The sequence below is a fragment of the Sinohyriopsis cumingii genome, chromosome 9, assembly GCF_028554795.1.
Source record: "Sinohyriopsis cumingii isolate HCF-2022 chromosome 9, ASM2855479v2, whole genome shotgun sequence".
NCBI classification, from domain to species: domain Eukaryota; kingdom Metazoa; phylum Mollusca; class Bivalvia; order Unionida; family Unionidae; genus Sinohyriopsis; species Sinohyriopsis cumingii.
Genome location: NC_142969.1, coordinates 48,125,257 through 48,153,037, shown reverse-complemented (window position 1 = coordinate 48,153,037; position 27,781 = coordinate 48,125,257). Strand labels below are relative to the sequence as shown.

At 34.1% G+C, this 27,781-nt stretch overlaps 1 protein-coding gene across 1 annotated transcript in view; it reads right to left on the bottom strand.

Annotated features, from left to right (window-relative positions):
* The window catches only part of LOC149791759 (uncharacterized), a 100,845-nt gene extending 74,344 nt beyond the window's left edge, over window positions 1-26,501 (bottom strand). The window contains exons 1-17 of the mRNA XM_089970261.1: window positions 26,345-26,501; window positions 25,439-25,517; window positions 21,016-21,183; window positions 20,382-20,495; window positions 18,452-18,568; window positions 15,988-16,092; window positions 15,282-15,404; window positions 12,333-12,436; window positions 11,581-11,747; window positions 9,733-9,838; window positions 8,934-9,132; window positions 5,838-6,009; window positions 4,659-4,785; window positions 3,126-3,432; window positions 1,473-1,577; window positions 513-601; window positions 19-160 (exon numbers count right to left, since the gene is read on the bottom strand). Coding sequence (XP_089826387.1) covers window positions 19-160; window positions 513-601; window positions 1,473-1,577; window positions 3,126-3,432; window positions 4,659-4,785; window positions 5,838-6,009; window positions 8,934-9,132; window positions 9,733-9,838; window positions 11,581-11,747; window positions 12,333-12,436; window positions 15,282-15,404; window positions 15,988-16,092; window positions 18,452-18,568; window positions 20,382-20,495; window positions 21,016-21,183; window positions 25,439-25,502 — 2,209 coding nt within the window. The 5' untranslated portion in view covers window positions 25,503-25,517; window positions 26,345-26,501. The remainder of the gene's footprint in view (window positions 1-18; window positions 161-512; window positions 602-1,472; window positions 1,578-3,125; window positions 3,433-4,658; window positions 4,786-5,837; window positions 6,010-8,933; window positions 9,133-9,732; window positions 9,839-11,580; window positions 11,748-12,332; window positions 12,437-15,281; window positions 15,405-15,987; window positions 16,093-18,451; window positions 18,569-20,381; window positions 20,496-21,015; window positions 21,184-25,438; window positions 25,518-26,344) is intronic.
* Window positions 26,502-27,781: the final 1,280 nt, after the last annotated feature.

Genomic DNA, 27,781 nt, shown 5'->3' with positions numbered 1-27,781 from the left:
TTAAAGATGTATTATTACCCGTATGAAGTGGAGCTTTTATGCAGTTGTATTGAATGTCTTGCACGCAGTACACGGACCTATCTCTGAGCTTCAACAGCTGTTTGTCAACCACACTGCGGTACACCAGCACAATTATTCCATTCGCTGTTATCTGCATGGTCTTCATAAGAAACGAGAAGTTATCATGCTGATAACAATGTCTATATCAACTACGATGCTACAATCTAATCCACATCGTAAACATCTTCTAGATGATATAGAGTATTTAACGACAATGTGAAACTTAAGCATCATTGTTTACTGCTGATAAAATAAAAAAAAAACAAGAACTCAAAAATTCCCCATCTATGGCAGATCATCTTTGTATAAAGGACTCAAGTCCATCATTAACATGTGTAGTTTTAAAAATGACCATCATTTTATATGAAAGGAAATGAGATCCATTCTAAATACGTTATTCATGCTAGAATAGTCTGCTATCTAATTAAAGAATGTAGATGAAAGAATCTTACCTGTGTTTCGTTACGGTGGTGGATGATTGTTATTCCATATGGAGGGTTTGTTTCCATCTGACAATGGGCGGGAAATGGGGCCACATTTGCTGAAAGACAAAAACTACAATATGATGCTAAAATTCTGGATCAAAATGAAAATGTATGTTGGTCCGAGATTATATCGAATGATAGAACATATGACACTAAGCTAACGCCAAAGTTTACCTTCCTGAATAGGCCACAAATAGAAAGGAGTTGTCTGTGCTATATTTGTCTGTGTATGATGATAAAATAAAACCTCAGTGAGGCAAACATGACAAAATAGTAGTGACCTTATTTATTAAAATAGAGCTAATATTGTGAAAGCACGCAAAATATTGTATGAATGTTTTCCAAAGGGTGAAAAAAGTATTGATATTTTGTGTGTGTTTATTACAGACTATGAAATTGATTTCACTATACAGATGGAAATTAGCTTTGTTTCAAAATAAAAAATTTCTATTGGTCTGAGATTCTATCGAAATATAGAACAAATGATGCTAAACTCAATCACCAAATTTTTAATTCCCGAATAGGCTACAAATAGTAAGGAACAGTCTGTGCTTTATGTTGTCTGTGTATCCTGATGGAATAACCCCTCATTGATGGCAAGGATGACAAAATATTAACCACATGTAGTTATTAAAATAAAGTTGATATTGTTAGAGCACGCAAAATATGGTATTTCGTTTTCCAAAAAGTGAATAAATATTGATATCTTGTTTGTGTGCTTTTATTACAAACTATGTAAAATCGCTTTGTTTCAATATTTATAGTGCCAATTTCTTCTTTTAAAATAACCAATATCTATTTCATATTTTTCTCTCCTGATATCAAGTTGCGAAACAATAACAGAGGTAAAAAAAACTTTTTAAGCCAAACGTTTTGGACAGGTAATTGAGATAAAACAAACTATACAATAATGAGTAATTATATTACTTAGATCAGGGGTGTCACTAACAACCGGTCCATCAGGGTCAATGAAATATGTGTAGCTCTGCCTTCTACCCTGTAGGAAATAAGCCTGACAGGTCGCTTCATATCCTGAATAATAATAATAATAATATCAAGAATAATAATAATAATAATAACAGTAATATCAATAATGATAATAATATCAATAATAATAATAATAAATTGAAGGAAGAAGAAGGAAACGATGACGACATGATGGAAGTATTAAACATCCCGACGACAAAAACTGAAACAACAAGTATAACTACCATCAGCTGAGTTCAAAGGACACCGGGGCTGATTATAAGAGACAAAAAGCATTTGCTTTCAGAAAAAGGGTACAACTCACTGTCTTAGTTATAGTGAGAAAACCATTGTTAATGGCTAAATAAAAACATAGGTAGATGCATTGCTCACTACAAAAGATTTGTACAAACTATCAAGAGTGTGTGTATGTCAGTGTAAAGACATGTATCAAAGCCCTAGAACATATATCGTGTGGCAAACAAAACACCAAAAATAACATGAAAGAAACGCTATATATCAGAATGCTAGAAACAGTGTAGGATAAAGGACAACAAACAGTGATATAATTGATCACTTTGGGAGAAGATACAAGTTGAACCGACTAATATGTTAAATACATAACAATTCTGAGGCAACAAGTCAAAGCAACAAAAGACATGAGTAATATATGCGATGAAAATGAACAAGGGTCTCATAACCAAGTCATGTTTACTTTTGATGAGACATGCTGGAAAAATGCAAGATGGAAGCTAAACCAATGTCAGAGAAACCAAGAGTGTGTAACTACTATGATATATAAATAAATCAAATGGACGTCTCGTTGATGAAAAATTTCACACGAAAATACAAGAAGTCACACATGTAATTGGGAGGCCGCATGATCATCTCAATACCATAAATTCAGAGATTTGCTGAGTTTTATTTTATGTGCACAGTACAGTTGGGTGGGTTTACTTAGAAAATAAGCGATGCACTGCAAAAATGAAGAGGAAATGTTTCAGAAAAGAAACAAGACAAAACAGATCTAGAATGTTCTACAGAATGAAATGGAAGTTGCTAACAGGGATGATCGCCAGTGAGATATGTTATAATATAAACATAAATGTCTAAAATCTCCCATAATATTGATTCCTTTGTTTCCAATATGAATACAATTTAGTTTCTAATTTTAAATTCGAGTTATATTTAATCTTGTCCACACCAGTTGAGGCCCTTAAGTTGAAACAATTTAAATTTGGTAGAATAAAAGATGTTTGATTACAATCACAGCTAAATATTTAGTTCAGTATAATAATAATAATGTAAACAATTTAGCATTGTACATTCATAAAATAAAGCAAAGCGAAAACATTATAAAATAATTGCACTAGACAAATTAAGGTCACATGTCACTAACGACTTTTAATTTCAAACCAGCCAACATTCCACTGGAAGCTCTGAGAAGACATTTTGTTTTCTATTAAACAAAATAACCAAATGATAATTATTAACTTGTTGCAGTGCATATTTTTTATCTGTCAACATAAGTCTTGCTATTCTAATTTGTTTCATGTAACTGTCTTTGGGACATGTATTTATCCATATTCTGCAACAAAGTAAAGAGTTGCTTACCGAATTCCTTTTTCGCACAACGAAGTGGTCCAGCGTAATACATGCTGGTACGACCACTTCCAACCTCCGTGAAGGTGACAGAGCCTATTGGTAGGTCGGCATTGTTGGTGATGACACCAAAATCTGTTCTCTCTACACCATCAGCGATGTCACAGTTACACAGTGCAGAGGGGCTATCACAAGCGCCAATTAGACCGCAGCCACACATGTTGTCCACACCCTGACCACCAGGCCAGTAGTTCCTTGCGGTTCCATTAATGGTTGAGAAGTAACCTTTCTTATTGCCGTTGTTCAACAGCCTTGAATTCTATTAAAGAGGACAGAGTTTTACTTCTTTATGTATGTTACAGTTGGTTTACGGTCCATTCTTGTAACTTGCTGAACCTTATTGTGCATGTTCGCACCAACAATATTTACACTAGTCAAATCTACTAACATTAAAGTACTGGGTTTGTGAAAGTTTATGATCTGCTGTTGCAAGACACTGCTTTTGTCTTTTAATAATTACATGAATTTTAGTAAGGGAACATGAAGTAAATTGATTGCTTTTGTAAACTATATTCTGGAACATAACAAACAGTATTTCAATTTAACGGTGCCTGAATAAGAAAATAAAGTAATTTAAGTAAATTAAAGTAAACTAAAATCATGTTGTCAAAAATAGCATGCGAGGTTGTTCTTGAATCGGTCACTTTCAGATAACGGCCTTAATTATATGTTATAATTGGAATACAACTGTGGAAAATAATTCAAAAGGGCACCTCAATACCACCTCAGTTCTTTGATTTTTTAAAAATGTAAAAATCTGTTTTCATTTTTTAATGAAAAGCGTACCTAGATAAGGAAAGAAGAACGCCTAATACCTGTTGTATATCATCAGGACCTCATACGATAGCTTCAACCAGTTTGTTGAACTTTCTATTGTCGAATTTGGAGTTTTAATTAACCTACACACAATACTTGAACTCGTACCATGATTCTGTCATAGGTATAAACGAAGGAATAAATCTCGTTATTTTATTGAAATGTCATTTTACTGTCTTCAGCAAAATAAAGATACAAAACTTTCTTACAAACTGAGGATACAATAATTATTTTGAATGTGTTTTCCACATTCACTGCTAGTCATGTTACAGACAATGAAATACGATGTGATTATTGAGAATATTACTAAAACATCAGATTAATACCCCTGCAACAACAAAGGCTATTATAAAGTTAATTTATAATGCCCATCTTATTTCGACAACTAAATTCTGTATCCATATACACCATCTGCGGCAAAAATTCAAATGCTTTCTTTTGGCATCATTGTCAGAATTGTCAAGCATATATGACTGTTTTATAAGTATATCATTCAAATTTAACATGCTGTTTTAATATATTGTGAACTTCCATAATGCAAGCCAAACTGCGAGATACTTAAAACTCAATACAGCACTAGAATATTGCAACATACACATATCTGACTTTATACTGTAAGTAATTAGGTGTTTGTAATAAACGAGAAGCAAGGATTCATCTATACCGTACCTTGCATGTATATCCAGCTTCTTGCATGCAAAAGGGTGAAATAGCAACCAAAGACTTCATGTGGTCTTTATCTACGAGATACGTAATTGGTTTTGTTCCGTTTGTGCTGACATTAGTTAGCATCGTGCTGAAAAGAAAAGTAAAACTTAAAGTCAAGGGTATTATCTGAAGGATATTTCGCAGATCAAGCAACAAAGTTCTACTAACTTATTCAGCTTCTTTTCACAGGAATAAATTCATTTAAGTTGTTTTATTCAATCTGATGCCATATAAAATGTTTGGATTTTGAATTAGATACATAACGTCCATTCGTTTCATATTTACAGATGAAGCAATGTAATTTCAATTACTGTAACCACTAAAAACATTTTCTGAAAGTTGTAAACGTATTATTCCACTGTGAATATGCAACTATTAATTCTCTTATCCATCAATCCATTTACAAAGAACTATCTTTATTGCTAGTGAGTGTGTGAGGGGATCTGAGGGTTAAAGGACCATATATATATATAAAATATAATATGATAAACAATTTGTAACCAAACCTTGAAGTATGTTTGTCAAATTTATGTTCTTTATCTGTTGTTATTTTGAAATGGGAATAAGTTTAATATATACTTTTTTTTATTACCGCAGACATATTACCGTGTCAAGGTCAACGTATTGCCATAAGCGAATTTTGAAATACAGATTTTGAGCTTGCAGCCATCGTCTAAGCAACATGTTTTCGATATTTCTATTTGGAAATCATTTCTTCAATCTCCAAACTTAATCAAGACGGCCACATAAATAAATTATATGAAAGGCGAATTAAGTCTTTCTTCACTGTTTGTTGCCATCAGTTCATTTTAAGAGACTGACAACAAATTCCTTCATCGAAAATATTTGTATATGGCCTTTGAATAAGCCTTAAAACTATTGCTGAACATAAGAATGCATGTGTTTTTTCTTATCTTGCTGAACGTGTTATTTTTCACAAATCATTTTATCACAAATGAATTGCTACAGGAATGACACCTTCTGTAAGAGGGATAACAATGGGAAATAACTCTAAATACTGCTGGATCACTGTTAGAAAGACGGACGCTTGGGTAAATGGCGATCAGTTTGTACATGAAAGTCTATATTGCCTTCCCGCAGACAATAAATTGGATAAGACCTCATTTTACTTATACATACACGGTCGTTGGGATGACAGTGATCCCAACGTGTGCGTAAGTCTCCATGTCGCAGTGGGCCATGACGGGTTGCAACGGTCCCTCAGGGCCATCAAAGTCCAACACCTGGGGCCCATCTTGTAGAATCTTGTACTTAACGTTAAACTTGGCATCGTCGCAGTCTCTTGGGATATCTGATTAAAGAATATATCGATTAAAAAAATATGGCTATAAAAGGTAAGAGGCTTATATATTAATTTTAAAATAATCATAGATTTTTATCCAGTAAAGGACATTAATAATTGATGCATAAACGACCCTTGCATATAAAGAGAGCCATAGATTATATGCAATTCATCTTTTTTAAAAGATATTTTTTTGCCCTGGAAGTTGAGTGTGAGATATACAATTTACATAAGGAGTATTTGTGGAATTGCGGTCAGTTAAGGAAGATTTGCCTGATCAATTAAAATCAGCATATATTTTAATGCTTGCATATATGTTCGAATTATAAGGATACAATTTTTATACTGCAGATTTACACTGCTGTCGGGTATTTCTGCGCACCTAAGGTTTTCGTTGCCAATATTGAAGCAAAACGCATACAGAATTCAAGCGATTGACAAAAATAAAATACAGCAATGCTTACCATTTGAAAAGATGCAATGGTAACCAGAATATTCTGTTCAAAATAATATTAATTTTGGACACAGAGGATACAACCCCCACCCACCCACCCCATTTTCCTGACTCGCAACATGTCGGCCTGTTCTGCGCATAGCTTTGAAAAGATGTCATGTTTATCCATTTGGGCTATAGAAATGAAATATATTACTTTGGACTGTTTCTGTCAGCAGTTCAGTCGAGCAATTAGGTCAGGTTTATAGCTAGTTTTACAAAATTCAACGTAAAAATGCCAATAAATGGCAAGAGGTATTAAGTAAACTAAACCGATCTTGTAAAAAAGTTAGTAAAGTTCAACATTTTATGAAAAATAAGCTATTACATGGAAGAGAAACAACAATGAATAGGATTAATGTGATTACAACATCTTGTTGATGGGGAAAAATTACTACAGAATTTAAAAACAGACTATACGCTGAGGAATGTGTTGATAATTTATGTTAGAGCGGCAAGTATTTACGTTGGGTAGCAGATGATTTTGTACGTGTGGGACAACTTCTTGCAAAATTGGAAACTTGGATTAAAATAGTTTTGTTTTAAGGTACACATTTCCATCTTTTATATAATGTATTTATTTGTATTATTCTAAAAGATGCATTAAGTAAATCGAATTTTCTGGGTTACAGGTTCAAGAAGGTCATGGAGTGGGTCTTCACGCTGAAATTTAGAAATCACATTTTTATGTGCATTTCAAGTCTAAATGTGGGATATTTATGTAAACTTTACGAATATCACTTTTCTAAATTAATCCGTTGTTTTCACGTGACGTCACAAAACTTGTGTACGTCCATATCCGCCATTTTGAGTCCCTAGCCCTGCAAACCGGCACTAATAGCATTGTTTTTCCCGCAAAATTATGATGACACGTCTCATTTTGTGCGTAAGATTATAACAATACATCACATTCTGTTGTGCATGTCAACCACTTGAGACTGAATGCTTGACTTTCCTACTTGTTTTCTTCAAGTAAAACATTTAAATTTCAACCATCCTTGTTATTCTTTCATAAACAAAATAGATCAATCAATAAACCAATGCATAAACAAATGGAGACACAAACAAGTAGAAACATGTAATGATTTTTAATTGTCATGCGCTGAAATCAATCATTTGGTTATCGTTCAAGTTTAAAGGCTAATTGTTAATATATAATTTCATTTTTCTAAAAGCATTTCAGGAATACTTCTTTTTGACATTCGACACAAAGTCATGTTCTATTTGGCACGTGTTTCGTTTGAATACTGAAGATCAAACTTCTTTGAACGGTTATTGCTTTCTTTCAGTATCATCCTACGTCCAACATCTCCGTCACAAATACAATATTTGACCATACTAATTAAATTGATTTGTCAACTGTCTTTGGCACAAACACTGTTGTCGCAAAAAGTATTTGTACATAAAAGCTCTGACATAAAACATGTTACGAAATTTTAATTCGTAACTGATACTGTATCCCGAAAATCATTATCCGGAACCATTATTGTAAGATGACAAGCTTTGGGATATGATGCGAAACACTTTTTAAAAGTGTCAATATTATCTGTTTGTAAAAAAAATAAAAAAATAACTGCATTTCTATTTGATAGCAATATGCACGATTACAGTTCAACTTCACTATTCTGTCTTCCAATGTAAGCAAGGGAACTTCCAGCTTTATTTTTATTTTCGTGCTATAGGGCACTTAATTTCAAGTATAATCTATGTATTGTTTCGATGAAGTAAATGTCCTTATTGACAGTTAAATCAGATTATTATCTTGAATATACATGATGACTAATGTTGACAAAGGTTTGTTAGGGACTCAAAATTGCGGCGTAAGGTCCACACACTTTGCATTGTGGGTTTTTGTGTAATCAATCGTGACGTCTGTGAAAACAACCCATATACGATTGTTCTTTCTGGATACAAAATGGATTTTTGACCCAAAATTGCACGTGATCCAATGTTTACAGAAATGACGTATAGTTGCGCAGAATTACCCAACGCGCAGAATTGGCCGACATGGCGGTACATCGATATTATCATTTTCTGTGGCTTTGAGATGCTGACATCATTTGACATGTTCGGTGATATAATCAAGCCATATGACAAATTGGGAGACGTATTTCAACATAATGGTTAGCAGGATCATGTTATAAAATTTATTGGGTTTTTGAAACATCCGAAAATTAAAATTTGACTAAAATATAATGTATATAAATCAAATCCTCTACAATTGCCCTTTAATTAATATATTAAAAAGACTGTTAAAAAGTAAAATATAAACAAACTATTTTGTGGGCTTAATCATTTAGTAAAGGTGACAGTGACAAAAGCAAATTATTAAAAAAAAAGAAATTGTATGTATGAATAATTTGCATATTGTAACATCTAGTAGGTTAATTCTGTGTATTTATTGGTGTCATTATTAATTTGTATTATTGTTTACGCTCACCAAATGGCCTTGGACCACATCTTAGATCGCCTACAGTTACCAGGCCATATCCCTTTCCACTGGTACCAGATGTCACCGATAGTACCGGAAGTATATTCTTGTCAAAGATTTTCCCATCATCCACCATAGTCTGGATCGTTCCGTTACAGTTACAAGGCGATTTTATATTTGCACAATATCCCAACTGCCCGCAGGCGCACTGGAAGTAATAAATTACATGCACAACTGTAGTATTCTAATTTTGTTTTTAAATGATCCATTAAATATCGTATTTTGAAGAATGTGAAATTTGTTTCCGTGGTTCATAGTTTCCAGCATGGTATTTTATTCACTTCGTCAGGAGCTATAGATAAAAAAAATAAAAGATAACACGAGTTTCGGTCCATGTCCTTTGACATAAACGTATATGGATAAGTTAGTCTGAATAAAGTTTTCGGATGGCGCAGTATTATTTCTATCTACCGAGAGATAATAATAATATTTTTTTGTTAGTTTCTTTATTTAAAAAAATTACCAAGGGTCCTTACATTGTAATAATAATGAAATTATTCCGTTGATGATGTTCGCAAGTACACGTACCCTTCCTATTCCTTTTAATATATTTGTGACCTAGAAATGGAATGAGCTAGAAGAAATAAAGGAACAATACCATAAGCAATGAGTTTTTCCAACGCATATAATGTGATGTTCGTCGCTGATAACAAGCTCCATATTCTCATTACCATTTCCATATACAGGTCTATCTTGATATTTGTAATCTGGCAAGATTTAATAAAGCCACGTGAATAAAGATATACACCTTTTTACTTTGGGTAGCTCCTCCCCAGTTTTCCTGCTTTTGTCCCTTTCCGTCAGTCCAATAATCGTTTCCGTCTAAAAGAACAGCACCACCTGAGCACTTGTATCTGCAACGGATCAACACAATCACACACGAAGTAGATTATATCTGACCAATGAATGCATTCAGGTAAGAAGCGGCAAATTCATCTTTTAAAAGTGCATATGATGCCATTGCAATGTTGTCGTGATTGGTCCTGAAATCTTTCTTAACAGGGTATACTATTATTTAAAAGAGTAGTAACATCCTTCACTTTCATTTTAGAAAATCGCGACATAGATAAATTTGGGACATGTGTGGCATTTGTAAGTTCAAGTTCTTCATGTCTGAAATAATTACTATATATGAAATGTGTGTGTGTGTGTGTGTGTGTGTGTGTGTGTGTGTGTGTGTGAAAATGGTTAGATCATATATCACTTATCCACTGTAAAAATAATATCACAGTATAATAAGCTTAGGTGGCGGAAATGCAATATAGTATCTGAATACAAAGCTCTGGATAGATACTTAATATATCTACACTCAAAAGGCAAGAAGATACTTTGAAATAAGGCACTGGTCATTTATCTCTGCATCTAAATGAGCACTACTCACAAGAGTTTGTTGCCGCAGAATTCGAACAGAACCTGCCGATACGTTCTCTAACAAAACTATAGCATTATGTCATAATATCGGAAGAAATACTTCACAGGGAATGCTCAGTCAGTAAAAACATTTACCTTTTGTCTTGATTTCAGTGATATCAACTTATCAAATCCTCTAGTAACATCAATAGGTGATGATCTGTTTGCAAACAACTCTGGTAGCATAAATAGGTGACGACCAGTTTGCATACTACTCTGGTAACATATATAAATAACGACCTGTTTGCAGACTATTCTGTAACATAAACCGGTTACAACTTGCAGACTACTCTGACAACAGAAATAGGTGGTGCCCTGTTTGCAGACTACTCTGATAATGTACATAGGCGACAAACTGTTCGAAGACTACTCTGGCAACATATATATATGACGACCTGTTTGCAGACTATTCTGTAACATAAGCAGGTTAAAACTTGTTTGAAGACTACTCTGGCAACACAGATAGGTGGTGCCCTGTTTGCAGACTACTCTGGTAACGTACATAGGTGACGAACTGTTCGCAGACTACTCTGCAACATAAACAGGCTAAAACCTGTTTGTAGACTACTCTAGTAACACAAATAGGTGGTGACCTGTTTGCAGACTACTCTGGCAACACAGATAGGTGGTGACCTGTTTGCAGACTACTCTGGAAACATACATAAGTGACAACCTGTTAGCAGACCACTCTGCTAAATTAAATAGATGATGACCTGTTTGCAGACTACTCTGGTAACGTACATAGGTGGTGATCTATTTGCAGACTACTCTGGTAACATAAATAGATGACGAACTGTTTGCAGACTAAGATGTAACATAAAAACAGGTTAAAACCTCTTTGCAGACTACTTTAGCAACATACATAGCTGACGACTTGTTTGTAGACTACTCTCGTAATGTACATAGGTGGTGACCTATTTGCAGACTACTCTGGTAACGTACATAGGTGGTGATCTATTTGCAGACTATTTTAGCAACATACATAGCTGACGACTTGTTTGCAGACTACTCTGGTAATATAAAATAGTGACGACCTGTTCGGAGACTACTCTGTAACATACATATGTGAAAAAGTGTTTTCAGATTTGTATGATTTGATCTCCCTTTTTAAATAAACCCGCTAGTGAAATATTCTGGTAATTGTAGTCTGATTATTTTTTATCGTATTTTCAATATTACTACATACACAATGTTCTGGTAGCAAAAGCTCGAGCTGGAGATGAGCTGAGTGATGTATTCCTTGGGATGCTCGTACTCTTTGATTACAGTTCTGGTGATAGTGTAACGCACCGCGTCCTTTACTATTGGTGAGATGATAGTTACGCCCAGGCCTGGTTGCATTTCGCATTGAATCTAAAAATGTTTAGAATTGTTATATATGTTTTGAAAACTGATAGCTCATTTTATAGTATTATAAATCTCAAACCAACACGTGAAATATCAATCATTCAGTTCTTCGGATAGATATGTCTTCGTTTCTATCTAAACCTGTGAAATTATTTTAGTAGCTGATAAGTTGTGCTTCGTCAAAACATTTAGTACAGTGATAAAATAGGTAAGGAAAATATTATTAGAATTTTTAATTGATGTGTTGTATCTCATTATATCCTCTAATTAAATGAATGATGATCTCTTGTCTAATTACTGTTGTTCTCTATGAATGAGTGATATTCTCTTTCCAAGTAATCATTTATCCTAAAATTTTCATAGTCAAAAGATCTCAGTCTGGAGGATTTGCTAAAATGGTAAGCAAATTGATTTGAATTAAATTCATTTGAGACTAAAATTCAACTATGGTTCTTCTTTTTTATAATTAACATGTTGGTGGTAGAATATTTATAATCAAGATAGTTTGGAGAAGTGTTTTCTGTTAGATTTTTAATGAGACACAATTATCACTAGATGCAGCCTGAAATAGAAAACCGGAAACAGACAAACCTTAATGGGCAGGAGGGGGCCTGTTCCGTCAAGATCCAATTCATAGATGCCAGATTTAGAATAGGGCTTTGCCATCAGAAGCTCGTGACAGTTCTTGGGATACACTGAAGCATATTTAAGAAGTGTTATGCAAGAATTGCCTTAAATCAAAACTTATGGAAGGTTATCGTCCCTTCCGTTTTCGTGGATAGTACGGAGGTTTTTGTTATTTGAGAGTCTATCAAATTCATCCAAAAGGTTTGAATGATGAACAAAGGATATGACGTTTATATATTGTCATACAACAATCTTCTTCAATTAATAATATGCGGATAAAGAACCTTCGAAAAAGTGGTATTTTTTTATTTTGATTAATTGCAATGAAGTTGTATTAACTCAAATACTATTTGCCATATTGTTGTTTACAAATGTTTATTATAATCTTTCAGTGTATAAAAAACAACAAAATTTTGTAATCGTAACTAGGAGGATAACATCTATACTCCTCTCTTTGATACTGCTTGCAATCGCCTTTCATACTTTAAGTGCTTAAAGCTGTGACCTTTAAATTACCAATGGGAAAAAAACCCAAGAAAACAAACCAAAAACAATTTTTTGAAGAAAACAAGAATTTTATGCATAATGCAAAACTGCTTCACCAATAGGATCACATTTAAAGAGGTCCGACAATGTAATGACTGGTACGAAATCATGATAGAATGAATGGTAAGAAAGATTGTTGCTTAGGCAACGTGATTTAAGAGCCTAAGTGTGAGTCTAAGTAAATGACCACGCTTCCAGGTAAGGGTGGAAATATCACTGAAATATACTACTCGTTAACAAATATAAACATAAGACGTATTATTATTTTAGAGTTGAAACCCAATTTGATTAGCTTAAATTTGATAAGGTTAAAGACACGGAGAAAATAGAAGCCAAATGGCTGAAATTAAAAAGGTTACTCAAACATGAAAATTAGGTTACAGTAGCCTTGATTGAGATGCGACACATTCTAATATGCATGAGTATTTTCGAAATAGGATACACTATAATTAAGGACTCGAGGAACGGATTACATAAAGTAAAATGTCACCGCTCTTGCTTGAGAATTAAGACAAAGTGACCTACTTTAAGAAAAGTTAAGTTACTCATTCTGCGATCCATCTACATGCCAAGTGTCATGAGAGAATGGAATTAGCGTCCAATATAATGAGGGTTTAAGGATCAGAAACATGAAACAGTTCGTACATAAGTTAAAGTGTGCATATTAAATCAGAGTAAGTTAAAGTGTGCACATTAAATCAGAGTAAGTTAGAGTGTCCATTTAAATCAGAGTAGCCTTCTTGTATTGACCTCGTTAACCTAATTGAGATACATCTAAATAAGATTGTTAAGAAACTAGGTAAAATAGGGCCCAATGTATTGATGGTAAATCGAAAGAATAGCTGAAAATACACAATACAAAGTTACTAAAACATGAAAGTTAAGTTACAGTGACCTAGTTTTTGTATTGTCCGTGTTACACTTTCTGTGCTGTACCTCAGTTCCAATGTTTGTGATGGTAGGTGAAAAAGAGTCCAATATATTTAAGGCATAAGGAACGAGTGACTGAAAATACTAATGTAATTCAAGTAAACAAATCACGTCACAGGGAATTTCATTTTGATATGTTTAAGCTCCCCTTGCAATGATTATATGTGAAATAGCATACAAGATACTAAGAGCGTAAGGACCACGTGCCTATAAATGCAAGTTTCACTAAACTGTGTATTTGAGCTATTCTTGCTCAGATGTATTCATGTGCTCTATTGTATCAGTATCGATGAAATTGGGTTCAATATATTGAGGCCGTAACGAACAATCGGTTGATTAAAGAAGAGTCAAGCAGGTCACAATGACCTAGTTTTGGTATTCACAAGTACTCTTGTTGAGATACATCTATAAGCCATTTACCTTTGTGTTATAGAATAGGGTTCAAACATTAAGCATAGGAAACGAATGGCTGAAAAAAGGTCACTCATGTGTAGAAATTAAATTAGGTCCTAGTGACCTAGTTGTTATATGACTTAGTACTCTTTCTTAGACGCATCCATATCCAATTTTTTAGTCAATGAAGGTTAAGTAGATTTCAGTATATTAAGGACGTAACGAAAGAATAAACGAACGAACTGAAGAACAGGCGAACGTACGAGCCAAACTCTTTTGAAACATCCCAACGTTGGCGAAGTGATAAAATCATTATCCACAGAAAATATGCGTATATCTCAAAAGGTCTCAACAACCACCTATATCATAAGTCACACGAGTCATGTAGGCATTCAACACCGACTATTTCAGTAATGGGTGTCATATTTTAGAATTTGATTCTATATAAAGATAAGTGGCAAGTATTCATTTCATCTGGATTCGTATACATCCATATTCCTTTGGAAGGTTATTATTTACACGCCCCGATATGTGCAGACGACAAAATCAATGTTAAAGTATTATCGACGTTTTTGGACGAAATGAACTTAAAGGTGTGATCCAGTACAATCCAGATTGAACGACGCGCGTTGTGATGTCACAATGCAAACTACGGATATTGATATAAAAAAAACATTCATACTACCCTCGATTGTGACGTTTCCACTCGACACGCGTTTATTTTAACCCAAGTTTAGTACATGGCCACCATTGTCAAAGTTCATAGCGATACATAATTTTCATCTAGAAGTTTCTAAATAACAGCTAAGGTGTAGAGCATTAAATAATCAGGATTGTAGAGACTTTAGTTAAAGATAATTATTGTTAAATTTTAAAAGAACAATTTATATTTAATATGAAATAAATGAATGCGCATGAATGACCCATATTACTTGTTCTATATTAAATATATCATGATAAAACGTAGAAGAAGTTTGTCTTCTTCTAAATCCCAAATAAACAGAAAGAGACGGAAATAAACAAGAGACAGACAAACGTACGTACATGTGCATGTTTTGCCATCCCCCTGATAACCTGGCTTACAGACACATCTGAAAGAGCCTTCCGTGTTCATGCACAATGCGTTGATGTTGCAGTTGTTACCACCAGTAGCACACTCGTCAATATCTGGGGGCAAAAGCAGACGTTAAAATAAATCATAGCAACAGATTAGAACATTCAGAGCACCTCACAACATTATAACATGGTCTTAAGGTATGGTATGTAAGAATAATGACAACACATGTACAATCAAGATCAATGCATAGAATTTCGAAAAGGAAGCGGAATAGTGGATCATTGGGGTGGGAGGAGGCAAAATAGATTCAAAACATGGAATAGTTCTGACGAACTTTCCGTGCTGGCTTAATTCTGCGACTGATACATTGAAACTGTCAATCAGAAGCCTTATTGGCCAATGCGTATTGAGCAAACAAGAGATCACATTATCAATTTTTGAACTCTTGTCTTTATGCAGTAGGTTGCTATTTATGGCATAGCTTCTAAGACATCGGATGAGAAAGGCAAATTAACAAGTGATCCAAAAAAATGTGTGAACGACCTGGTCGGATAGAACTTATATTGATCGGATCTTTATCCTACAAACCTTTTACAGGTTACACACTGAAGCTTGGTTGTACTTCAGAATAGAGCGGCGATCACAATAAAAGCAAGAGCACCCGAAAGAACTTCTTTTCCAAGTTAAACTTACCGACGCAGGAATCTTTGCCATCTCCTACAAATCCGACGGCACACCGGCATTTCCCGCCAAAACACTTTCCATGCAGGTGACAATCAGCATCTGTGTTACACGTGTCTGGAAAAGGGATTATTCTTTTCATTCGTTCAGTATTGCAAACTTAAGAAGATAAAATTATTGAGATATTGAAATTAGATATGTACGGTAAACAGATGATATGAATTGTTAATGGGTTTGTCAAGAAATAAGATCACAACTTTTGTATGTTTTCTTTTTTTCTTTTACTCTCAGTATAACATTTCTTTCAGGCAAATAAGTAAATGTGTACGGCAAGTAGTAATGAATATTGCTTGCACTGAAAAGATTCTTATTAATTCTGCAATCTTCACAACAGCGGTAGTATTTAGTGACCTGTTCCGGAAAACTAAAGGCGTTATGATATAGTGCTCAATGGCGTATTAAGGAAAAATGGCGCCTGAAGCGACGATGAAGTGCCAAAGGGGTTTTGGTACCCGAAACACCTCTGGAGAAAGGGACAACCGCCACGTCCGCATCCCCCCTTTAGTACGCTACTGACAGTGGTCAAGTTATGGTGTGCGCCATAATGGCATCCTATGAGGCCCCCTCATGGCCGGTTTGGTGGCAACAGTTGAGCGTCATGGGAACATAAGCAATGCACCATTTTTTTCAAATGTTTATCGAATCTTAGAAGGCGGAGGTCAGTTTGTTATTGAACACTTCTTCACACAAGGATGTATCTATGGTGCACGTTTGTTGCAAAAGGTGAAAAAGTGTTGGCATTAAGGATAGGAAGCTAATTTAAAACAACGTCCTCAAAGGGTTTATTGACACATTTATTCCAGTCTGCACCGTCAATGTAAGTTTGAAGGCTCTAGGTAAACATCCTTTCGGAATTTAAAACTTAACTGGATTAATGAGCAACTTTGAGCAAGTCCTAGAAAGTAATTCACAGCGACCCAACTATCGTCGTTAAAATGTTTCTACGACGCCACTAAATACAGAAATAGAAGAAAATTAAATTCAGACCAGACGGGAAGAAGGCATTACTTACAAAAGGAAAATATATAAATGCTGCATGCAACTTGCATCTCAAAGTTGGGATATATTATATGACGGTTGTGGGGCAAACATTGTATGGTATAATATTTTGTCAAAGATTTGTGTTTAAAATCCAAATCATATCGTTAGAAGGTCTGAAAATAAATACACACAGTATCAACAATTACGTTGTCTATAGTTGTTATCTGCATTTATGTGGTTCACCTATGTATTTACTTAGATTTCACTTTTCCCACGAGATATCGCAGACGGTATTTATAGTACGTGTCCAATCGTGAGTTTAAAGTACAGTACCATAATATTAAGTTAAGCTTAGTTTGAATTGAAAACTTAGATTTCGTTTCATATCGCGTACACAAAGAGTTTTTTCTCCGAAATAGTACGTCGACACGTTTGGAAATTTAATATTTGCATTATCTGCTAGATGGAATTGATAATGTAATCCAGAAAGGTATTAAACTACTTACGCTTGCGTAAGTACATTTATGGGTGGTGTAATGAGGTTGGGTCTACTTTTTACCTTACTCTTTTATGATAATGAGCTGAGCCCAGAAGGGCCAACTGAATTGCCCCGTAGTAGTCACCTATACTTCATTGGCCAACCATTTGTCGAGGCTTGCAACTATGTATAGTTAATTGAATTGTAATTAGCATCACTTTCAACTGAACTGCAGAGGCACAGAGACATGTAAAGCTCAAAACTGAACAAAAGTAAAATGTTATAGCGTAATGTTACAGACAAATACAGTGAATCATACATTAATGTCTCACGATCCCACTTCCCTCCCATGAAGACAAAAATGTTATCACGACATGGAATTTCAACGGAATTTTTTTTTAAGACTTGGAAAGAAACGGCGCATGAAATCTTTCTTCTCTATTAAGCTAATATTATCACTTCTTTGTCGCCATCATTTATCTGTGTTTCTATAAAGTAACGTATTTTTTCCAAGTTAGATTAAATGTAAAAAAAAAACCACAAAAACAAATGAGCATCCAATAGGAATTCGGTTTACTGGTCTAAAGAATGTAATTCTCATGGAGAGAAGTTGACACAAACAGAAACGATGCCACAAACAGAATTCAGAACGTTTTTCTTAAATGAACTGATCGAAAGGGCAAATAAGCGGACTTTCTGGTAAAAAGTTTTAGAGACTGAGTTGAACTAATTTATATATATATATATATATATATATATATATATATATATATATATATATATATATATATATATATATATATATTAAAAATGAGATTACATAGAGGAATATATGTTGTAGAAAATGCATTGTTGCAATCATTGATCCCTTACTGGAATCGGAAAGACATATTAGTGACAAAGGCAGTAAATAAGTAAGTTAAAAAGTCAAGAGTAGATTAGTAAACAAGTACTTACAAGTGCACGTAGCACCATTTCCTATAAATCCTGCGTTGCACGTGCAGATAAAGCTGCCTTGCGTATTCTCACATCTGGCATTTTTATCGCATGGATTAGCGCTGCACTCATTTATATCTGTAATAAGAGGCATAGTTCTTAGTTATGCAATTAAATTTTGTAAATGAATGAGAACTATTTATGTATATTTTCATGCAGCCGGCCCCATCATGTCCACTATATTTAATACTCTAGCAATTTCACTGTATTTATAACTGATAAATGTTTCAAACATATCTTTAGCAAGTAACCACAAGGTGTATATAGTAAAACCTGTTCGAAAGGTTACCTTTCTATGTCGGTCACCTTGTCTTAACAGCCATTCTAATTTTTCCCTAAAAATTACCTACATAAATGTCCTGTATATAACGGTCACCTGGTTCCTGATTTCAACTGCAACGTGTTTTCTAACTAATTGATGAATTTTCACTGTCTCAAGCGATCACAGAAGCGTAAGAAGTGACCACTCAATATATGGAATCGAAACTTTGCTTCATGAGGAGAGCATTGATACACGAATATATTGTGAATATATGTGTACACATTTCTTAAATCTCTTTGTTTCACCGTACTCCAGTCACAGTGTTAATGCACCCGAAATGTTTCTATATTTCCAATTCGAGAGCGTTATAGCTTTTGTCGTTATGGTAGAGGGCCGAAGCAAATTGTTTGCTGGATGGTGGGAAAAATAGTGTTATTACAGCAGAACTGTAAGTTTTCTTTTATGCCAGTGAACACGTATAGTTCGACATCTTCATCTATTTGCCTGTGAATTAATAATATTTCTGATGAAAGTAGGCTCATCTTTGAGAAGAGATTTGAGCTACATCTCTTTTATGGGTTTCAGGGGTCTTTAATAGTAAGCGAAGTTTCGGTTCATTAGTCATAATGAATTACCATGTATAACTTAGATTGATCCCGTATTCGTCACAGGTCTCTCACCTAAGCCGACAGTGTTTTGATCAGCACGCAAAGCAACGGATAAATCAGATATGGACATTGAAATGTGAACAGCTGTTTGTAACCTTATGTAAGTTTACCGACTAAAGAGCCAGTCTTGTGTTTGACAGTCACGTGCAGGTTGTCAATTAGTAGTGAAACGACGGGTGTTTTGTCATGGTGCATTAAATCAAGCTTAGACCACTAATTATTGTAAGAGTCAGTCAAGATTTAATTTATAGGTTGTATTAAAGTGAGCATAGATATAGTAATCTTTATGATACGCACATTTGGGAGAGACAAACATGTATAGGTAATTTATGACCTTGTGGTTTAGTGCGCATATAGCAAATATATTTATAACGTATTATTATTTTTATTATCATTATTATTATAAAATTTGTTAGAAAACAAACAATTTTGAAAGGTGAACCTGTGTATCAAGGTCACCTGTGTACAAACGTCAGTTTTGCACTTACCCATTGGTGGTCACTATTGGCAGGTTTGCCTGTATATGGAAGTGACAAATTGATCATAAAGTGAAAACTTATGTCAGCTAAACAGCACTTAAAATTAATAAATGGGCGTCTGAAAACGGTCTTTTAGTACTGCTGAATAATCATGCAAGAAATGTATATTTTGAATTTTACGCAATCTACCATTCCTCCGAAACATTATAAAGGAAAACTAAGGTTTCACAAATGCTAATGCATTTTTTTTTTTTGCAAATCAATTTGTTTGACACATTTAGCTCTCAGTTAAATGATAAAACAAATGTGTACATGTATGTTACTTATCATGTGTTTTGTATAAATAAAGATTGACATATGATTTTCGTTATACGTGTGTGATTTCAGTATAAGAAAATATTATATTCTGTAGCTGAAATGAAATTTTCTGACGGCTGCCTAGAAATTCTTAATTTAAAAGCAATTGTGTTTCGTGTTCTCACCGTTGCATGTGTTTTTGCCATCCCCTGTATAGCCCTGCCTACACGTGCATACGGCCAGCTCGTTACACGTTGCGAGCTTGTGACAGTCGTCCTGAAAACGGCAGGTATATACAGCTGCAAAACAAATAAATTTGCTTAAAAGGAAACACAAACTGCGTTAGTAAAAAGTATAGATGATTAGAAAGTAATATGAACCTTTTTTGTACATGTGTAATGCATAAAAGAAAGAAAGGTCTGAATGGAGCTTAGGGCTGTTTATACGACATCAGAAATTTATAATTTATACCTTTCAACTTTTCTAGTTAAAAAAACCCCAACTCAAATTCTTTGTCCAAAATTAACAGGTAGACACCATACGTGCGCTTTGAACCATTATACTGCAGGATACAGAATGCATATGAAGCTCAAAACAATATATAAGTTTCGCCTTTGGCGTCACCTATATTATACGTCTAGTTTAGAGTAAGCCAAGAGTTCCTGTCTCGAGAACTTGAGGGATTCAAGACTTGATTGTGTTGCTTTAAGTGTCAGAAGTATGATGTAATAATCTGTTGTATGTACTGAACATTTAGTTACTCATTGCATTAAATTTGCATCTTTGAAGGGAAGCTAATACAAAAATGCGTTGTCTTACTTGGTATACATCCAGTGTTGTTTACGCCCTTTAGTCCGTCACCACTGAGGCCCTTTGCGGCGTCACAATAGCATTCCCACTTTCCATCAGGAAGGTCCCGGCAGTCAGCTTGATGGTGACACGTGTAGTATTGGTGGAATGAACAACCGTTATACTCGTCTTGTGCCGCTAAAATAACAGTACAGTAATGTATGTATCCATCTTTAGTGAATAATAATAATAATAATAATAATAATAATTATTATTATTATTATTATTATTATTACTATTATTATTTCACAAAAACGTTAAACAAGTGGACATGATCAATGTGACGGAGGGAGGTGCAAAATGCTTATCCCACCAACCCCAGAATTTTTTTTTATAAAAAAATAAAACAATATAGATTTTTGACAGTCAGACCGACCACATCACACAATACAATAAGCCAGACACAGTACTAGTTAAAAAGTAAACGACTCATACCTACACCATAGATATAACAGTACACGTCTCTGGCAAGAAACAGCAAAACGTATGAATGTAAAGGGACCTGGCATAAGGAGAAACAGCCAGAAATACCATAAATAAAGTTTGGGTATACTACAACTACTGGTACAGCAGCAATAACAACAAAAACAACAACAACTATACTACTACTACCACTACTACTACTACTACTACTACTGCCCCTAATAATAATAATAATAATAATAATAATGATAATAATAATAATAATAATTATTATTATTATTATTATTATTATTATTATATCTAACTATCGTTTGTACACACACAATGTGCCATTTACCTGTTTTACTTTTGAATTGTTTCAGCAAGAAACATTTGCGTTGGATACAAATATGATACGTCATACGACTGTAGCATCAGAGCTATATCTTGTGTGAGGCATCTATACCTTCCAGTTTTTATGGACACGGCTTGATAAAAAATAAAATGTCGATGCTAATGAAGGAAAATAAAACTGAATCCTGTTTAGTTAAAACCGGTAAATTCTATCACAAAGATGTGCAACTTCGCTGCAAGAATTTACACGAGTTTTTCTATCTCTGGCATGACTTAACTCGACGTTCTGATAAATTAATTGTTTTTATCAGCAAGGCAATGAGTTTTTCTTTTTAGGGTTCAGGAAACGAACTTGTTGTTAGCAATGAACTAAGGGAGTGCATGTTGAGTGCAAGTAATGAGTTTTTCTTTGTAGGGTTCAGGAAATGAACTTGTTGTTAGGAATGAACTAAGGGAGTGCATGTTGAGTGCAAGAAATTTACCATATTTCGTTGACGGGATATTGCAACTTCGTATTATTGATATTTTGAACACTGTAGATGAATCCCAAGGAAAGCATACACATACTGTTATTATGAACCAGATTTCAGGGCCAAGGGGGGGGGGGCAATCGGGGATATTATACAGTTGAAACACCGTTTATATATGCGTATTAATACGCTATGGGCGGATCACAACTTAATATACCAATACTGTTGGTATATCAGCTTGCTTTATACCAACACTTTAACAGCCACTATATTTTAGTGTGTGTGTGTGTGTGAGTGTGTGTGTGCGTGTGTGTGTGTGTGCTGTTGGTATATCAAATTGTGACCCGTCCATGGCGCATTGATACGCATAAATAAATATTATTTCAAAATTCGGTTATATTGCAACAGTAGTCTATCTCTTCTATAAAATATGAATATGTGATTAATTTGCACTGATTGATCATTAGCGTTGTAATAAAGATAAAAAATAATAATCCCCGTCTTCTAAATGACTTAAACATGCTGAGGAATTTGCGGAATTTCATCAAAGCCCCCTTATCTCTCATGCATCATGCATATATGCATAAGGAAGAGGAGTGAAAGAAAAGAAAGAAAACTAAATTTACAGCAAACAACCGACAAGAACCTGGGGCTTCGTAACGGTTAGGTGTAAACTCTTCCATTAGATTTCAATACAGTGTTCACAATACCAATGATACAAAGTTGCAATATCATGTAAAGGCTTGTACAGTACATATGTTTAAGGATAAATACATATAATCTATTTAATACCTTGCTTAATTTTATTTCTTTCTTCATGTTTTATTAAATCTCTTAATTTGGGTCCAAAAATATATTATTTAATATTAAAATGTCCGAAGGCAATTCTATCCTCCCCTAACTGCTCTCTACCGTTGTGTGGGTTGGTAAGGAAGCGGACTAATCAAGAAGTAAAGAAACACATGAATCAGCAATGAATGCCTTGATGATGAGTCGATGAGTCTCTCCAACCAACCTCCCGACCCCCCCCCCCCGTCCTTTATATACCACTGGTTGCATACATTTTTCATTAAAATACGAGGTAAGCCTCGTTTTCTTTTAAAGAAAAATGCACACATCTCGTGGTATATCAATGATACAGAGTATGTCGGCATAACAAGCCCATTTATCATATTATTTATGTAATAAACGAACATGAATGTGACACGTGGTTAAATTCGTGTTACACAGCATTATACCGCTCCAGGAGCTTCAAAATTAATCTATTTGAAGTATCTTATCGTGTCATTTGAAACTTGATCGTATATCACAAAGCAACACAATGGGATTGATGACAGCTACAGTTGAAAAAAAAAACGGTTTGACACAATACCCCATGCAGGCAGATGTTAGTATAACATTTCCAAAACACGTCAAAAAACAAGGATAAATTAAAAAAAAAAAAAAAACAAAACAAAAAAAACAACTGGGTAAATAGAGCTTTTCAAATGTGCATTTATCTTATCCTTGTATAACAAAGCTGCATCAAATTGAAAATTTATCTCTCTTGGCGTGCGTAATAGGTAAACATATTGTGATCATGAAAATAAAACTTTCTGGTATTCGCAATTTCGTCATCCATAATCCATGCCCATTGTTATTGATAGAAGTTTGCTGCTTTGCGAATTCTCGTCTTAACGTTTCACAATTTCATGTATCTGACAAAATATCGCTTCAATTGCAAAAATTAAAAATAAAATTAATGAAAAACAAGTTTAATATCTCATTTGTGGTAGATCATATTTGATGAGAGAGATAAATGAGAGATAGATGAACAAAATAAATAAATGAAGTCAGAGAAAGCGATCAAGAAAGGTGAGGAATTAATGAGAATTTGAAATTACATATTAACTTGGCAAACTTTAAATTATATTTTAGTTACCAATTTCGCTCGCATCTACCAATGAATAATTTAGGACTAACAATGGTATCAAAAAATATTTTCCATAAATCTCAATGAATATTGAAGTCTCAGTGTCATCCAAAGTACCAGCATTTTAGTAGACTAACGTACTATGTTCGCCTTTACAATTAATGCACATTACTAGATTATAAATCAAAATTTTCATTTCTCTAAAAATTGTATATGGAAAAGAAAACGATATAAAAGATTAATACGTGATTTTTAAAAAACAGTCTGCAGAATATCTATCTATCTATCTATCTATCTATCTATCTATCTATCTATCTATCTATCTATCTATCTATCTATCTATCTATCAACCTATCTATCTATCTATCTACCTATCTACCTACCTACCAATCTATCTATCTATCTACCTCTCTGCCTGTCTGTCTGTCTGTCTGTCTATCTACCTAGAATGTATGCCACAAGTTGTATACACTGTTAACTTACGCCAGCTTTGTCACCTGCCAAAATATTTATATTCCTTCTGTGAAAACATAATAAATATTGAATTTTAAACAGACTTTATTTAATGAATACGGTATATATTATCTTTAAAACTAACATCGTTGATACCAATAATTTGCTTGTATATTCATTATAAACTTTATTTGACTTTGAATCCGCTAAAATAAAACGAGTTCTTGCGGAGTCAAACTTGACTTTTAGGTCTGCTGAGAAAATATGTATTTCTTACAAATATAAGTACTTGAAAGGAATTCTTCCTTACTTTGACAAAAGACGTATGATTCTTCTTAAAACAATTCACACTTTACACGTCAAGGATATAAACAAACACTATGCTTTTTATATTCGTCATGTCCTCTCAAGCAAACCAGTTCACAAAATTAAGCTGTTGTCTGTTGTTATTTTAGTTAGAAAAGTCTGCCTCTTACTCAGATTGAGATGCCATTAATTTTACAGAGCCGTTTTGCTCGTCTGCTGCCCACTTCGTTTGGAGTTTAATTCAAAACTAATTTTACTGGTACTTCATCAATGTTTGAAAGTATCGATATCAAATTTGAGTGTGCCTTTTCATTTGATTCTAACTTTTCTGTTAAAATTATATTTACATTTGTGACGAGTTGGCTTCACTGTTCATGGATTCCGAGGACAACAATCCTTAGCTGAGCATATTGTTGGTCAATATATTATTTCAAAGATAGATTGAACAACATTATTCCATACATACAGGACTTGTCTTTGCTGGAAAAGGGCATACCTGCAGAAGAAAGCATGCTGCCGAAGATGACGATTAGAGCCAGGTGGGGGGATTGGCTCCCCATTTTTTGAGCCTGTTTCTGAAAAAGAGTAGAAATAAGGATTAACCAGATGTTTCCTTGATTAGTGACTTGTGCATATAATTAGTGACTTGTGATACAAGCAGGAATAACCAGATACGACTTGCCTGTCACAATTGTATTACCAAGTAAATAGTTTACATCCATCGTATTCTACAATCACTATGCATATTTCCAGCCTTGGAAAATATCTTTACAGATATATGGCGTCTTATAAATTTCTGAATCCCTCAAGGGAACATAAAATTATATATAACAGAAACTTTGTGTTAACATGGAAGTTTGAGTAATATCATGGCTTGTCGTCTTTGGTCGGTAGTAATAGCTTAACATAGGGCAAATGACGGTAAACATGAAAACGTTCCTAAGTAGCAAGACGGGATTAAGATAAAATATCAAGCTAATACACTGTTCGAGGTAGTTAATCGCGAATAACATATATGTATTTCTGCCATAGTACGATTAAAAGTATATCATAAATACTTTAATGTCATCAAAAGTTCAGTATAACTTCTTAGCAAAGAGAGGAAAGAGGTAGATAAACTGCTCTAAGTTGATTAACTTTTCGAATTAGCAGTTTAAGCCGAAATATTTCTGAATTGTCCTTTCTATTTTTAGCAGAAAGTTTCATGCATTCATTGAACACTGATATAAAAACGATTTGTTCATTAACAATGACTTTGGAAGTTTTAAATTCTCCATGACACTTAAAAATGCGATATGATTTTACGTATGGTTGTTATCCCAAATCTTCTACATTTGTTGAGTTCAGAATGCATTTCTAACAATACATATATGTTTTTATTCACGGAAGCATGCACCATTACCTTTTTGTCTTTTTGGTTGACGTTTGTTAATGTCTTCTGTATCCGTGGGCGAAAAGCGCAGTCCGACAAGAATCAGGTTACCAAACGAGCTTAGAAATGCCCAAAGTCAACCGCTGTAACGGTATTTGTATTGTCCTTTATAGCCGGGATATTGAGGATGCAAAAGATAGAATTGGCAATGCTCTGTTTCTGTTCTGTCTAATCCAGATGTCACCTATGGTTCGATTTTCTCTGACGCCACTTGTTGTTTCAGCCAATAGAAATACTATTTATCAAGTTCACATCTGTTGCGTGGTTCAGAACTGAAGTTTTTATTGTTCTAGAAAGTTAAAGGCAATTGATATGTGATGATATATAATTAAAAAGTCACGAATAATATTGATTTGGACTGTCCAATCAAAGTACAAACACCTATACTGGCGCATAGTTTCAGTATGTCAACTACGACTAGGCTAAAATTCAGCTGAGATATAGTTTTCGTCAAGGCATGCATCCAAGCCCAACTCAGGTTATTTAAATGTCTTGGATAACTTGCATAATCTGGATATTAAATGGTTCTTAATGAGGTCATATCTAATTATTTCATATTCAGACTATTAGCAATCAAGAAAACACGTGCTTTTCTAATAATGCAGTTCCTAAACTGCTAGTAATCGCAGCATTTGATGCTACCAATAATAAACACATGCATCAGTGCTCCTGTTCAATTATGCATTATTTGTATATGTAAATGAAGGCACTGAACTATTAATACGAGTTAATGTCTAGTGGCACACACACACACACACACACACACACACACACACACACACATATATATATATATATATATATATATATATATATATATATATATATATATATATATATATATATATATATATATAAACCTGCAATATAATAACACTTTCCACTCCACGTTAGATGTGCAAAACTCGATAATTAACAGTACATATGATTACTTTTTGCCATATTACAGCCCCACCCCCGAAAGATCATGAAGTTATATGATGCAATAACTCAGAGTTAGAGTCATTCAAATCAACTTCAAAGCAAGTTTTCTACATTTTTTATGTGGCTTTAAAAATCTAGATAGGTTAAATCGAATTTTGTTTTCTTTTCTCGTTACAAAAGTTGTGAAATTCATTGAATAGCCGGCATTCCGACTCGCCAAGAATCTCAAAACACGCAAATTACTTAAAGTCGTTTCATAATTGTTATTACAACGATCAAGCATGTAATATCATATATTTATAACACCTACTAAAACAAAACGTGCAATTTTATACGTTATACTTTGTGAAAGGAACTATCTGCACTTAGTACAACATAGAAGGCAGTTATCTGCCTTTACAACTCTTGTCACAAACGATCTGATAAACGTACGGTCTTCTTAATGTATGCATACATTAGAATAGAGGAGTCAAATTGTGTCTT